The 13,645-nt window shown below is 34.4% G+C and overlaps 1 protein-coding gene across 3 annotated transcripts in view; it reads left to right on the forward strand.

Moving 5' to 3' along the window:
- The first annotated feature begins 357 nt into the window (after window positions 1-357).
- LOC123557400 (uncharacterized) overlaps window positions 358-13,645 on the forward strand; it is a 124,123-nt gene continuing 110,835 nt past the window's right edge. The window contains exons 1-2 of one of the 3 annotated variants that reach the window (XM_045348846.2): window positions 358-466; window positions 2,678-2,956. In XM_045348846.2, the coding sequence (XP_045204781.2) occupies window positions 2,840-2,956 (117 nt within the window). In that variant the 5' untranslated portion in view covers window positions 358-466; window positions 2,678-2,839. Of the gene's footprint in view, window positions 467-1,932; window positions 2,957-13,645 lie in introns of those variants that run through there. The other 2 variants (XM_045348847.2, XM_045348848.2) reach the window with 2 other exon arrangements.

The following is a 13,645-nucleotide window of genomic DNA, read 5'->3' on the forward strand; positions in this document are numbered from 1 at the left end:
AAAAAAGGCACAAATCTGGATGCGTGTGCATTTATAAAGTATATTTAAATGCCGTTAAAGTGAGGATCAACGTTTAAGAAATTACAGGGAACAAAAAAGACGGTTCGTGTTGACCTATTTCGTACGGCAGCACAACTAATCACATCATTGTCTGTAATGTTAGCCTATTACAATTCAGGTTTTCTGCTCTAAAAGACGTCATTGTTTTATATCAAAGATGAAACACAATAAATTGAAGTAACCTTATCTAGAAATATTGTTTTAGATCAGATATCGATTACAAACGATTGGGTATTGCCTATTGATAAAACTGTACTCCTGATCCACATTTATATACTGAACTTAATGAAATATGAGATTTGTTTCAATTAATGTTAAATCAAATACTATTTAAAACATACTATAGTTTGCAATGAATTCCAACGCAGTAAACAATGGATAAACATTAAAATCTTGCAATAGTTTGGTATGCTTACATTTCAGTTTAAACAATAAACACATAATGTAGGATTACTTTTTTTTATTAAATTCATGGATTCAAAACAGTTGTTCATTTTGGCGTCAAAGTGTATAATAAGAGTTCTAATAATGTCTTCAAAGGATATTATCGTAAAACATATGCCAATGTTCACTTCGTATAAAGGATTATTTTTAGAATTATTTTAAATATATTGAAAAAGAGATCATTTATTTACATTACATGAGTGAGATTCAAGGAAACATCTTTCATTTTTATGCACAGTTGAATGTTAAATAAATATAACCAAATAATTTTTGCTCGATTCTAAAAATTCGCTGCAAATGTACCAAACGATCAATTTTACAATTTATGACTGATAAAAATATCAGACGCATTTCGTGTAATAATTTGTTATTTTAAAAATGTAAAAGGAAAATGAAAAAAACAACACACATTCATTTTGCTTGTTTATAAAAAGGTTCCTCAGCTATAATTCAAGAGAAGTAAGACAGTATACATTTCTCTGTAAATAAGTTATTATTATTATTCATTTTACTTATTATCATGCACAATGTGAAGATTGCATACAGTAATAAATATAAAAACAAGAGAAAGAAATAGTACAAAAATGCAAACTTCCAGTCATTTCAACACATATAAATCAAATGCATTATTAAACGTTCAGCTCGTAAACAAATATAGATATATTCATACATAATATAAAACAAGCCCGTATCAGAAAAATACAAAAAAAATTCACTTATACTGACAAATCTAAACATTTATATTCTATTCATACTCAAATGCAAACTTACAAAAACATAGACCAAATCATTTATAGGGTTGCATACATCAACGTTTTGAATTATTGTGTGACAAAAAAGAACGTTTGCAATATTCTGTTTCAAATTAAGAGACATATAGATCTGCAATGTACATTGATGAGACTATAAGAAATAAATAAATATAAATACAAATCTACAATTACACATTTGGCCTGAATTGAGACAACTCTTTGAAGAAAGATTAAGCTTTTGCAGTGTGCTAATCCGAAAAGGACAAATGTTTTTCAATCTAATAAACTTGGATAAAACTCCTTTATAATGCCGTTCAAGTACAAGATTAATTCCAGTATAACAATTGTTACACTATGGTATACTATAGTGTAACAAAAGAAAAGTGAAATTTTAAGGCAAAATCTTACTTGAGGAGCATAATATTTGGGTTGAGCTCATTAAATAATCCGCGGTCTGTGCGATAATTGTGGCTTTTAACAAAATTATTTTGTGTAGGTCACTTTAATTACAGTCATTAATCAACTGCATTGATAAATAAATGGTTTCAGATTGGAGATATTAATACGCCCTTCAAAGCAGAAAACTGTATGTTAAGCACGTGCTATGTCATACGTGTGTATTCATAAATTCATTAGTATGTGTCAGTCCGTGTGTAAACTAGTAAGAATTTTCTAGTACGCTGTCATTATGCAAACTGTTTTTGATACCAATTCTGAACCTTAATCCCTTTCTGTTGCTTGTAAACAGGACGGGGATGGATTACGTAATACTTATTTACTACTGTACTACCTGAACATTTATTTACATCTTGTTTGAATATTCTGAATGATACAACTAGATCTTATCGAATATTGAATAAACATCATTCAAATGTTACATGATTTGCCGGATTGATTCCATCATGTCTAGCATGATGCTTGTAACTTTTATTTGCTTGTAAAACATAAAACTGTTCAAATTTTTGTAAATGCACGCGCGTAAATTCAGCTAGAGGTCTCTGTTTTCTTGAGTTTAGACCATTTTACTTCTATATTTATGTAAGGAGAAAGATGTGTACAGAAGACATAGTAGAAAACACTGTATTAAAACCGCCATTAATAAAATGAAGGAGAAAATGAAATATCAAGATGTATGTACAGTAATATTGAGTACATAACTCTATAGGGGTGTGTACTTTAAGTATTTCAAGAAGTGCGAATTAGGAATTTTATCACTGTATAACTCCAACGTGATGCTTTAATAAATTTAAAGGATATTCGGAAACAATATAGATTCTAATCACGAAGCCGCATCTTTATATAAATGTTCGTGCTTTCAAATGTCAAGGTTTTACTACATTTCAACACATACTTTTAAATAAATAATAATTTAATAAATTGAATACGTATGCGTGTTAATGTTTATCACACTTTCATAACAGGACAATATAATATCGGAGAATATAACTGAAGCCATGTGCTTCAAATTGTGCTTTTAGTTTTAATAAACGTTCTTGAAAACAGTTCGCTTGAGCGAAGCTGTGTTGGTAGAAGAACGAAAGTGAAAAGAAAGTGACTAAAATGTTTAAATCTTAAAGGAAAGCATGTCTATCAGGATAACAAGCAATATTGAATTTTTCGATGATGAAGAGGAGATCCAAGCCGAAGCTGAGGTACAATCAGTACCGGAAGTAGTATTTAAAGAACCGGTGGAAGAAAAGGTAAGCAGGATAGACAGTTTCTTTAGAATGTTTGATACACAGTTTTTACATGAAATTTTATATATTAAAGTAAATATAGGTAAAGATCGTTTCTGATTTCGCAAAAAATATTCAGTTACATGTATCTCGGTAAAATGAAAGGTCAGTTACATGTATCTCGGTAAAATGAAAGGACAGTTACATGTATCTCGGTAAAATGAAAGGTCAGTTAAATGTATCTCGGTAAAATGAAAGGTCAGTTACATGTATCTCGGTAAAATGAAAGGACAGTTAAATGTATCTCGGTAAAATGAAAGGTCAGTTACATGTATCTCGGTAAAATGAAAGGACAGTTACATGTATCTCGGTAAAATGAAAGGTCAGTTACATGTATCTCGGTAAAATGAAAGGTCAGTTACATGTATCTCGGTAAAATGAAAGGTCAGTTACATGTATCTCGGTAAAATGAAAGGTCAGTTACATGTATCTCGGTAAAATGAAAGGTCAGTTACATGTATCTCGGTAAAATGAAAGGTCAGTTACATGTATCTCGGTAAAATGAAAGGACAGTTAAATGTATCCTGGTAAAAGTAAAATGGAAAGACAGTTACATATATTCAGGTAAAATGAAAGGACAGTTAAATGCATCATGGTAAAATTAAAGGACAGTTGATTTTTTTCCGGTAAAATGAAAGTACAACTACGTGCATCTCGGTAAAAAGAAAGCAAACTTAATGTATTCCTGTAAAATAAAAATACAGTTACTTGTATCCAGGTAAAATCAAAGGACAGTTACTTGTTTCCCAGTGAAATGAATGGACAGTTACATGTATCCTGATGAAATGAAAGTTAAATGTATCCGGGTAAAATGAAAAGACAGTTACTTGTATCCAAGTGAAATGAAAGGACAGTTAAATATATCCTGGTAAATGGAAAGAACAGTTACATGCGTCCAAGTAAAATGAAAGGACAGTTACATGTATCGCGGTAAAATGAAAGGACAGTTTATGTATCCCGGTAAAATGAAAGGACAGTTACATGTATCGCGTTAAAATGAAAGGACAGTAAAACGCATCCCGGTAAAATGAAAGGTCAGTTACTTGTATCCCTGTAAATTGAAAGGAAAATTAAATATATCCCAGTAAAATGAAAGAAGAGTTACATAACCATATTCATGTAAAATAAAAGGACAGTTACATATATTTCTGTAAAATGAAAGGACAGTTACATATATTTCTGTAAAATGAAAGAAGAGTTACATATATTCCTGTAAAATGAAAGGACATATATTCCTGTACAATGAAAGGACAATTAAATATATTCCTGCAAAATAAAAGGTCAGTTACATGTATGCCGGTAAAACGAAAGGACAGTTAAATGAATTTCTGTTAAATGAAAGGACAGTTACATGTATGTATGTATATATGTCTATCCCTGGAAAATGAAAAGACATTTTAATTACATATATCTACGGTAAAATGAAAGGACAGATAAACGTATCTCGGTAAAATGAAAGGACCGGTGAAATGAAAGGACAGTTAAATGTATCCCGGCAAATTGAAAGAGCAATTAAATATATTACTGAAAATAAAACGAAAGGACAGTAACACTTTGTAATAGGCCGTCAAACGACCAACGATTTTACATCTGTGCTTCTTCTACGATAATTAGGCGGGAAAAGTTACTAGACATCCTTAGGACGACGGGCACATTTATATACAATCTCGCCAGGCATACGTATGGTGACATATTTCTGCATACGATAATCATAAAATTTTCATGAAAATTTTATGACCTTTCGAGAAAAAAAAATACTTTTCGAAAAAATGAATACACTTTCGTGAATTTAGGTGAACGTTTTCGTGAAAATATCATCTGGTTATCGAGACTATATGTCAAAATAGTGTCCAGTACTGCATAAAGATAACTCTATAAAGACGACTTCTGCTTTCATGAAAAAAGAAAAATTCGCGAAAACCTTTTATTTTCGTGAAAACAAACGTTTTGTTGCCATATTTCTGCATAAACGTAAGCAGATCATTTTCACGTAAAGTCTTACAGTTTTCGTGAAAATAATCAATCTTTCATGAAATCATGAAAGCTTTTTAATTTTTTCGTGATAAAGCTATTCATTTTTTTTTTGAAAGTTTATAATATTTTTATGATATTTTCAAGATTATCGTATGCAGAAAAAAACAACAACATTTTTTTCTAGATAATTCATTTTTTCACAAAAACAAGCATGGTTTCGCAAAAAATATCTTAATCATTCATTTATTATCGCATGCAGAAGTTGATGCAGAAATAATTATGCCACCATACATACGTAAAGAAAGTGAAAGTAAACAGGGTTGAAAACGAAAGTCGCATTTGCATTGGTCGATAGTCAGGGATCACGCGCAGGGGTCACCCCGTCTAAAGGTATGCGCGTAGACTTTTTTTTTTTGGCTAATGGGGAGTCAATTTTCAGCATTTTCTAAGGATTTGAAAATACCTGGGCTTTAGCACGACATGTCAGCTTTTCATCTACGAAAACATATTTGAACTCGGAATAAACACAAATCCCACAGGGGTCCGTAACGGAGCAATGGTATATGGAGAATTTTGGAACTTCGTTAAATCGTTCAAAAGGTCCTTTTTGATGTTGTCTGAAAGTGTCAGTATATGCCTTGGATGTTAGTTATTTCCGTATTTGAGAGCTGCAGACCTAGACATTTCAGAAATAGTTTCAAAATGAATTTCTTGTAATAAATGTTGATTCTACGGACGCGTGAAAGGGCCATCAGACGCTAATACGTTTTATTACAGGCGTGGAAAGGATATGGTCGGTTTTCTTGTTATTCCGGGGGAGGAGCTTGGGCGGTGCTTTAGGGGGTGCTTCACCCACTTGTTGTCTTTTTTCTTGTTTAGTGAGCTATGGATTAATTTACTTGATTGTTTTCTTTTTTGTAAATATTCCGTATACATTAAATAATGTTGTAAATGTTCAGTAGTTGTGCGTGTGGGTGTGCGTGAGTTACATCCCTAGTCAACACTAGGGACGTCCGGCATAGTTGGGATTCGAACACTCCTCCGCCCGTTACATCGTTACACATGTATCCCGGTAAAATGAAAGAGCAATGTAACAATGTAATATATTCCTGAAAAAAAAAAGAACATGTATCCCGCCAGTAAAGTGAACGGTCAGTTACATGTACCCTGGTAAAATGAAAGGAAACCAAATCTATTTTAATTACAATAAAAATCAAATAGTGGTTGTAGTTTGATTGCGGTTTTGCTAACTTCACAAGTCTCGAGACTCGTTATATAACATATCCAAAAAGCTAGCATTTTCCAAATAAACAAAGCAAAGTTCAGTTTTTCTAATAATCGACATAATCGTTTTAAGGCAATCCAAATTCAGGTCAAAATAAGCTGTCTAAAATTTTAATACAACTTTTCATATAATTATACTAAGCATTTTCAAAAAAATCCTGTTAAAAAGAAAATGTTCTTTCACAGTAACATAATTATAGCGTATACGTAAATGACATCAGGACTGAACAGAATACAAAGTAAAGAGACAAAGTCAGCTATACAAATTTTGTGTGATTATATATTTTATATATTTAGTTTGTCATTTTCAATGTCGCCGACTTCCTTTAACAATAATTCTTTTTAGTTCCATAATAATGCCCCTTTTTCTCGCATGATCTTTTTGTAACTTCATGAATGAACAGTATTGACAGTATTGATATTTGTTGAGCATCTTTGTAAGTTAATGTTTACATTTCAGTAAAAAATCTTATATAAATTATTACTTTGTTGCAGCTTTATGTTTTGAATTTAAAATGTCAACATTATATGATATCAATAGAACCTCCTTTAAAGGGCCTTTATCGATATAACTCGTCTTTCCCAGCATAAATGAATGTATGTAGTTCTCTTATGGTCGCCGTTGTTTCATGTCTTCGCCCAGTAGAACAGTTAGGGAGACTACGATAAGATACGGTGCAGTGACACAATTATACTATGAGAAAACACGATGTGATGACGCGATATCAATATATCGCAGAATCGTGTCAACGCATTTATATTGTATTATCGCAATGTTGTAAACATTCGCATGGTCTTATCGCGGATCATGTTTTGCGTTTTTGCGTCGTATTATCGCGTAATTACGGTGTTCCGTTTGGACAATCGTGACTTTTTAGTTAATACTAAAACGCGATGCACGATGATACGATGACGAAAACGCGATGGCGCGATGGCACGATGGCACGATGATGAAACAACGATAGTACGATGGTGAAAATGCGATGGCACGATGATGAAATCGCGATGGTGCGATGGTACGATGGTGAAATGTCGATGTAATATCGCGTTTTCATCATCGTACCGTCGCGTTTTCACCATCGCACCATCGTGCCATTGCGTTTTCATCATCGTGCCATCGCGTTTTCACTATCGTACCATCGTGTTTTCACCATCGTACCATCGCGTTATCATCATCGTACCATCGTGGTTTCACCATCGTACCATCGCGTTTTCACCATTGTACCATCGCGTTTTCGCCATCGTGCCATCGCGTTATCATCATCGTACCATCGTGGTTTCACCATCGTGCCATCGCGTTTTCACCATCGTACCATCGCCTTCCGGTTAGAAATGCGTAGTCCTGTACACTTGTATTTTTGTCAACAATAGATGAATGTATCTCAATGTATACTATGAGAATAAATTTACCATTTAGATTATGCTGTTTTGCAAAATGTTTTACAAAATGTTCAGTGCTCAGTTCATTAAAACTGTAAAATCTTACGTCTTTTGTTTTTATGTATGCATGAAAGTAAATAAAAAGCAGGATGTAATAGTCACATGGTATTATTCAAACTCAGCTTATTCTTGTTAGGATGTAGAAGGTACATAGTGCAATGTGAAAATGAGATTATATCAAGCCTGTATTTTACTGACACATATACTGTACCACTGCGCATGACCACCGGAAGGCGATGGTACGATGGTGAAACCACGATGGTACGATGGTGATAACGCGATGGTACGATGGTGATAACGCGATGGTACGATGATGAAAACGCGTTGACACGATGTTGAAAACGCGATGGTACGATGATGAAAACGCGATATTACATCGACATTTCACCATCGTACCATTGCACCATCGCGATTTCATCATCGTGCCATCGCGTTTTCACCATCGTACCATCGTTGTTTCATCATCGTGCCATCGCGCCAACGCGTTTTCGTCATCGTACCATCGTGCATCGCGGTTTAGTATTAAATAAAAAGTCACGATTGTCCAAACGGAACACCGTACGTAATCGTGTTCTTTTTTCGCATCGCACCTTCGCATAGCGTTATCGTGTTTTCGCGTCTTTGCATCGTCTTATCGCATAATCGCACCTTTGCACAGTGTTTTACCGCATTATCGTGTTTTCGCGTCTTTGCATCGTCTTATCGCATAATCGCATCTTTGCACAGTGTTTTACCGCATTATCGTGTTTTCGCGTCTTTGCATCGTCTTATCGCATAATCGCACCTTTGCACAGTGTTTTACCGCATTATCGTGTTTTCGCGTCTTTGCATCGTCTTATCGCATAATCGCACCTTTGCACAGTGTTTTACCGCATTATCGTGTTTTCGCGTCTTTGCATCGTCTTATCGCATAATCGCATCTTTGCACAGTGTTTTACCGCATTATCGTGTTTTCGCGTCTTTGCATCGTCTTATCGCATAATCGCACCTTTGCACAGTGTTTTACCGCATTATCGTGTTTTCGCGTCTTTGCATCGTCTTATCGCATAATCGCACCTTTGCACAGTGTTTTACCGCATTATCGTGTTTTCGCGTCTTTGCATCGTCTTATCGCATAATCGCATCTTTGCACAGTGTTTTACCGCATTATCGTGTTTTCGCGTCTTTGCATCGTCTTATCGCATAATCGCATCTTTGCACAGTGTTTTACCGCATTATCGTGTTTTCGCTTCCTCGCATCGTAATATCGTTTTTTTTTCGTCCGTAATCCAAAAGGATGGTAGTGCGATAAAATACAATGCGAAACGCAAAAACTCGAAGCGAGAGTGCCACGTTAATATCGTGTTTTGTATCACTTATACCATTCTGTCCGCTGCTAGGCATTTTATTCTGATCACTGAAAACTTACAATCTACCTTTAATGGTAATCCTAATAGAATTTACGGCAGCTATAGCATTGATTAAAGTTAGCTTTAGCAAATCAGGTTTAAAATCGGTAATTGCTTCCAAAACCATGCTGGAATATAGCGGAAATATCCTAACTGAGGTAACTGAGAATGCCAACATTTTTCCTGTACTTTGTGTGTTTACATGAAAATAATCTGTCACTGAAATGTGAAATGTGAATGAAAATTTATGGCTTTGCTTAGTGTATGTCACGTTAAACATGTAGGCAAGATCCTTCGCAGTTAATATGGAATCTAGGTGGACACGGTTTAAAAATGCTGAAAATACTAATCAATATTCATGTATAATGTGGAAAACGCAATAGCAGTAATGTCAGCAGACTTAGTACATGTGCTTGGCAATAGGAAATAGCTAGAGAAATATCCTAACAGAGGTAATTCATATTGCATATCCTAACAGGGGTGACTGATAGAGATATTGTATATATTAACAGAGGTAATTGATAATGTATCCTAACAGAGATAATTTACATTGTATATCCTTATAGACCTTTACAACAGACACGGACAATGTAGACGTACTATGTACTATAGTGAAAATCTGGGGGATTTCTCAAAACATAAAAATTGAAACACATAACCGCATGGATTCGTTTTATTTTTTAAGACATCAAATTCAAATTTTTCATCTTGTTATCAAGACACAGCATATCTTTATAATTCTTGGAAGCGTTATTCTCTGCTAGAAATAAATTTTGTCTACAAAGAGAACACAGACGAACACATATATCTACATCTTACGAAAAAAATACCATGTTCAGTATAAACAAATTTTAAACAGTTGATTTTTTTCATCCTAGCGACAGAAAATACATTCTTAAGGTTAGTCCTGATATATGTTAGCAATAACCAAGTTTGGTTACAATGTTTCTCAATCAGAACTAAATTCATTTGCCGGTAGCTGTTTCTTTGTTTAGGTACAATAATATTGCCCCTAATTCAAGCAACCTGAAATGCAATCTTAAGCTAGAGTTTTTGTAAGCTTGTTTTTTGAAAATATGTCATTCCAAATCAAAAACAAAAAAAAAAAAAAAAAAAAAAAAAAAAAAAAGACGAAAACCTTTGTCTCTATTATCATTAACAAACAAGTTGAAATATCCAGGACTTCCCATCTTATATACTACCTATAAACAAAGTGTTATCGTAATATCTCATTCTTATTTACAGTACTGTGGTTCAAACAATTTAAGCGAATAAAGAGGGTTGTATAGTTATCACCAACGTTGGTGTCGATGTTGTTAAAGTTGGCCACATCCTAAACTTCACTATCAACTGCGCCTATAATTATCAAACCTCATATTTTGTAATAATTTTGGTTAAATATTTATGTCAAGCTTCTCAATACCTGCTTAACTACGGTCCTAGGCTCCAACTCTTTAACGCCTACACAAGCGTATCTCAAAAATGTATATAGACAAGTCAAAACAATTAGTAAACTACCTAATTTATTTTGTAGTGAATTATGCTTCCCAAACTTTTTCAACTTTCATTTTTGAACCGGCTCTATTTCGCTACTCTCAAAACTTGTCAAGTCAAAAGTGCTAACTTAAGACAGTAAATCTATGCAAATCGCTCTACATATATGTAAGTTACAGTCATTTATGACTATAACTTTGTATTGCCCGTTTAATTGAAATACGTTTACAAATTGTTACAAAAGTAGCCTGTCTTTACAACGTAGTGCCACCTCGGATGTATCATTAGCTCTTTCTTCCACTCACCTCATTTGCTAACAAACGCAGATGGAGCCAGTGTTTACAGGCCGTGTTATAGCTCATTTTGTTTTTAAGTATCCATTTTCCTCCAACCCAGTGACACTTACACCTAGACCACCAAAACATGACAACAAAATAAATAGAATTTTATTCTCCAGAACTTCCAGACCTTTAACGCCCCCCCCCCCCCCCTCCCCGCACCACCACCACCACCACCACCACACACACATACACGATACAATTCTGCACCGACCCTCAGTTCCTTGTGTTACTTTTCATTGACAGCTTTCTGTAAGCTTACACAACATGCAACTTTACTGGGTTAAACCTTAATCTCTACATTTTTTTTTTTAAAATGCGCTTTAATTTATAACCAAACATATTCTCACAAGTTCCTAAAACATGTTTGAGAAAAAACCTCAAATTTGAACGAAGTACAGAGTACGTTTACATTTACATTCCCATGTCCGTGTCCGTGATAAAGGTCTTATAGAGGTAACAGTTATTGTCATCATTAACTAGAACTTTCTCCTGTTTTATTATCCCCCACCGAATGCGGAGGGATATAGTTTTGGCGTTGTCTGTCCTTCCGTCCGTAGCCCACATTTGCATACTTAAGTGGCTATAGGAACAATAGGTAACTGTACTTTTTCTTTGATGTCATTCATTCCGTAAGGCTTTTATGTGACTATTTTTCTTTTACGTGGCTAAAAGAACAATATAGAGAACAAAAGAGTAGCCACATAAATACCCATATGTAGGAACGTCCGTCCTTCCGGAGCCATATCTAGGAAGTGGTTGGGAATATTTAAATAAAACGTCATATACATGTTCACCACAGTAGGGAAATGCGGCCCGTCAAGTTTCAGTCAGATTGCCCAAGTAACAGCAGAGTTATGGCCTTTAGAATTTTCTAGTGTTAACTATATAGGATACTATAAATATGACAATTTCTGCTTCATAACTTGTTACATATTTGACCTAGAACTATGAAACTTAAATTGAATTTAGATCACCATAATGTGGTAGTGCACGCACAATTTCGTCAGGATCTCTTTTGTAACTTCAGAGTTATTGCCCTTTAATTGTTTAAAAATCTACATATTTGTACATAAAACTAACAAATTGGTAGAATTTCATTAAACTTCTTTCATTTTTTTCCACGAACATTTCTTATAAACATGTGAAGTTGTGTACCCATACTCGGTCACCCCCACCGCCCTGGTCTAACCTCTCCCCCTCCCCATCCCATCCCCATTCCCACCGTAATTTTTTTTTCATCCTTTTAATTTTTTTTTTCAAACCTTCCATGAATATTTATCAACATGCAAAGTTGTACCCTCCTTCCGGCCAGTCATCCCCACCACCCCGATCATGCATCCCTCCCCCCAACAACAATTTTTTTCATTTTTTATTTTCCATCAATTTATTATCAAGATGTGAAGTTTTGTACTCTCTCCCGGTCACTCCCTCCCCATCCCCCGCCCCTCCCCACTTCCAAATTTGTTTTATTTTTTTCCATTCCTTTAAAAAACATTTCAAACCTTCCATGAATGTTTATCTATACATGTGAAGTTGTCGGATATATTTTTTTGCCATTCCTCACCACAAACCCTTTAGGCGGGGGATACCAATTTATTAAATTTGCTTGTTTTCCATTGATTCTATTTCCACAAAAAGATCATGACATTCGGATGTAACACATTCGCTGGGGGAATGTATTATGAAATTTCAGAGAATATGTTGCCACCAATATGTGAGTTTTATATACAGTAAAACTTGTCTGTTAAGAACAATCTTGGGAAATGAAAAATGGTCTTTGCTGACAGATGGTACCTAAACACATGTAAATTTTACTATTAATGATACGGGAAGGGAAAACAGTGGCCTTGATAGTGACCTTTTGTACGTGGTGGTCTTCAGCACGTTTGGCAGTTTATAATTGCTTGACAGTTAAAACTATTTATAAAACCTGAAGTTAAAACTACGTTATCAGGCAGTTTGATCTGAAGTAACAACAAAACACAATTCTACCTGTTCATACTACTCGTACATACTGTAGAATCGTTTCCTGATGTATAATTTATACTTATCTTTCCGAGATAGAACCTCACATTTTCAAAGAAACTGAAAACTGGAAACTGAAACTGAATAATTTGATTAAACGCCTATTTTTTATACAATGATATATTCAATGGCGTTGTACTACTCTACCCATAGAGCCTTACCAACAAGTGCGTTTATAAAAGAAACCTTGGAAATATAAATGTTGAAATGTAAAACCTTTTGCGTAGTTCTAACGGCAGTTCATTCCAAAGTTTCGACCAATAGTACAGAAACTTCTGTCATTGAATGTTTTGCACTTGTTGTATGGAACAACATAACGACTTTCAGAATTTTCAGACGATCTCAAACCTTGTCTACTAGGAATATATTCTGTAAGCAATTCTGTTAAATACAGAGGTGCTCTGCCAGTGTGACAGCTATACATGAAAGAAAGTATATTGAACTTAATTCTTGCTTTCACCGGCAACCAATGTAAGTGATACAACATTAGAAGTCAGCCCTTCTCAATATAATGAGTCACATGAGAATGTGGCAGTTATACGTTTGGCTTAGTTTTATTGCTTATTTGCTTATTGTATTGTGAAAAGATCTAGACCATTTTCATTGTGAATTTCCAGGTATTAGTTTTATTCTTTGAGAAAATGTCTACATAAGCGTAATTGCTAAACGGCTAATTCCTTGGGAGCATTTTCAGAGGGTGATATTTT

Source organism: Mercenaria mercenaria, chromosome 5, assembly GCF_021730395.1.
Source record: "Mercenaria mercenaria strain notata chromosome 5, MADL_Memer_1, whole genome shotgun sequence".
NCBI classification, from domain to species: domain Eukaryota; kingdom Metazoa; phylum Mollusca; class Bivalvia; order Venerida; family Veneridae; genus Mercenaria; species Mercenaria mercenaria.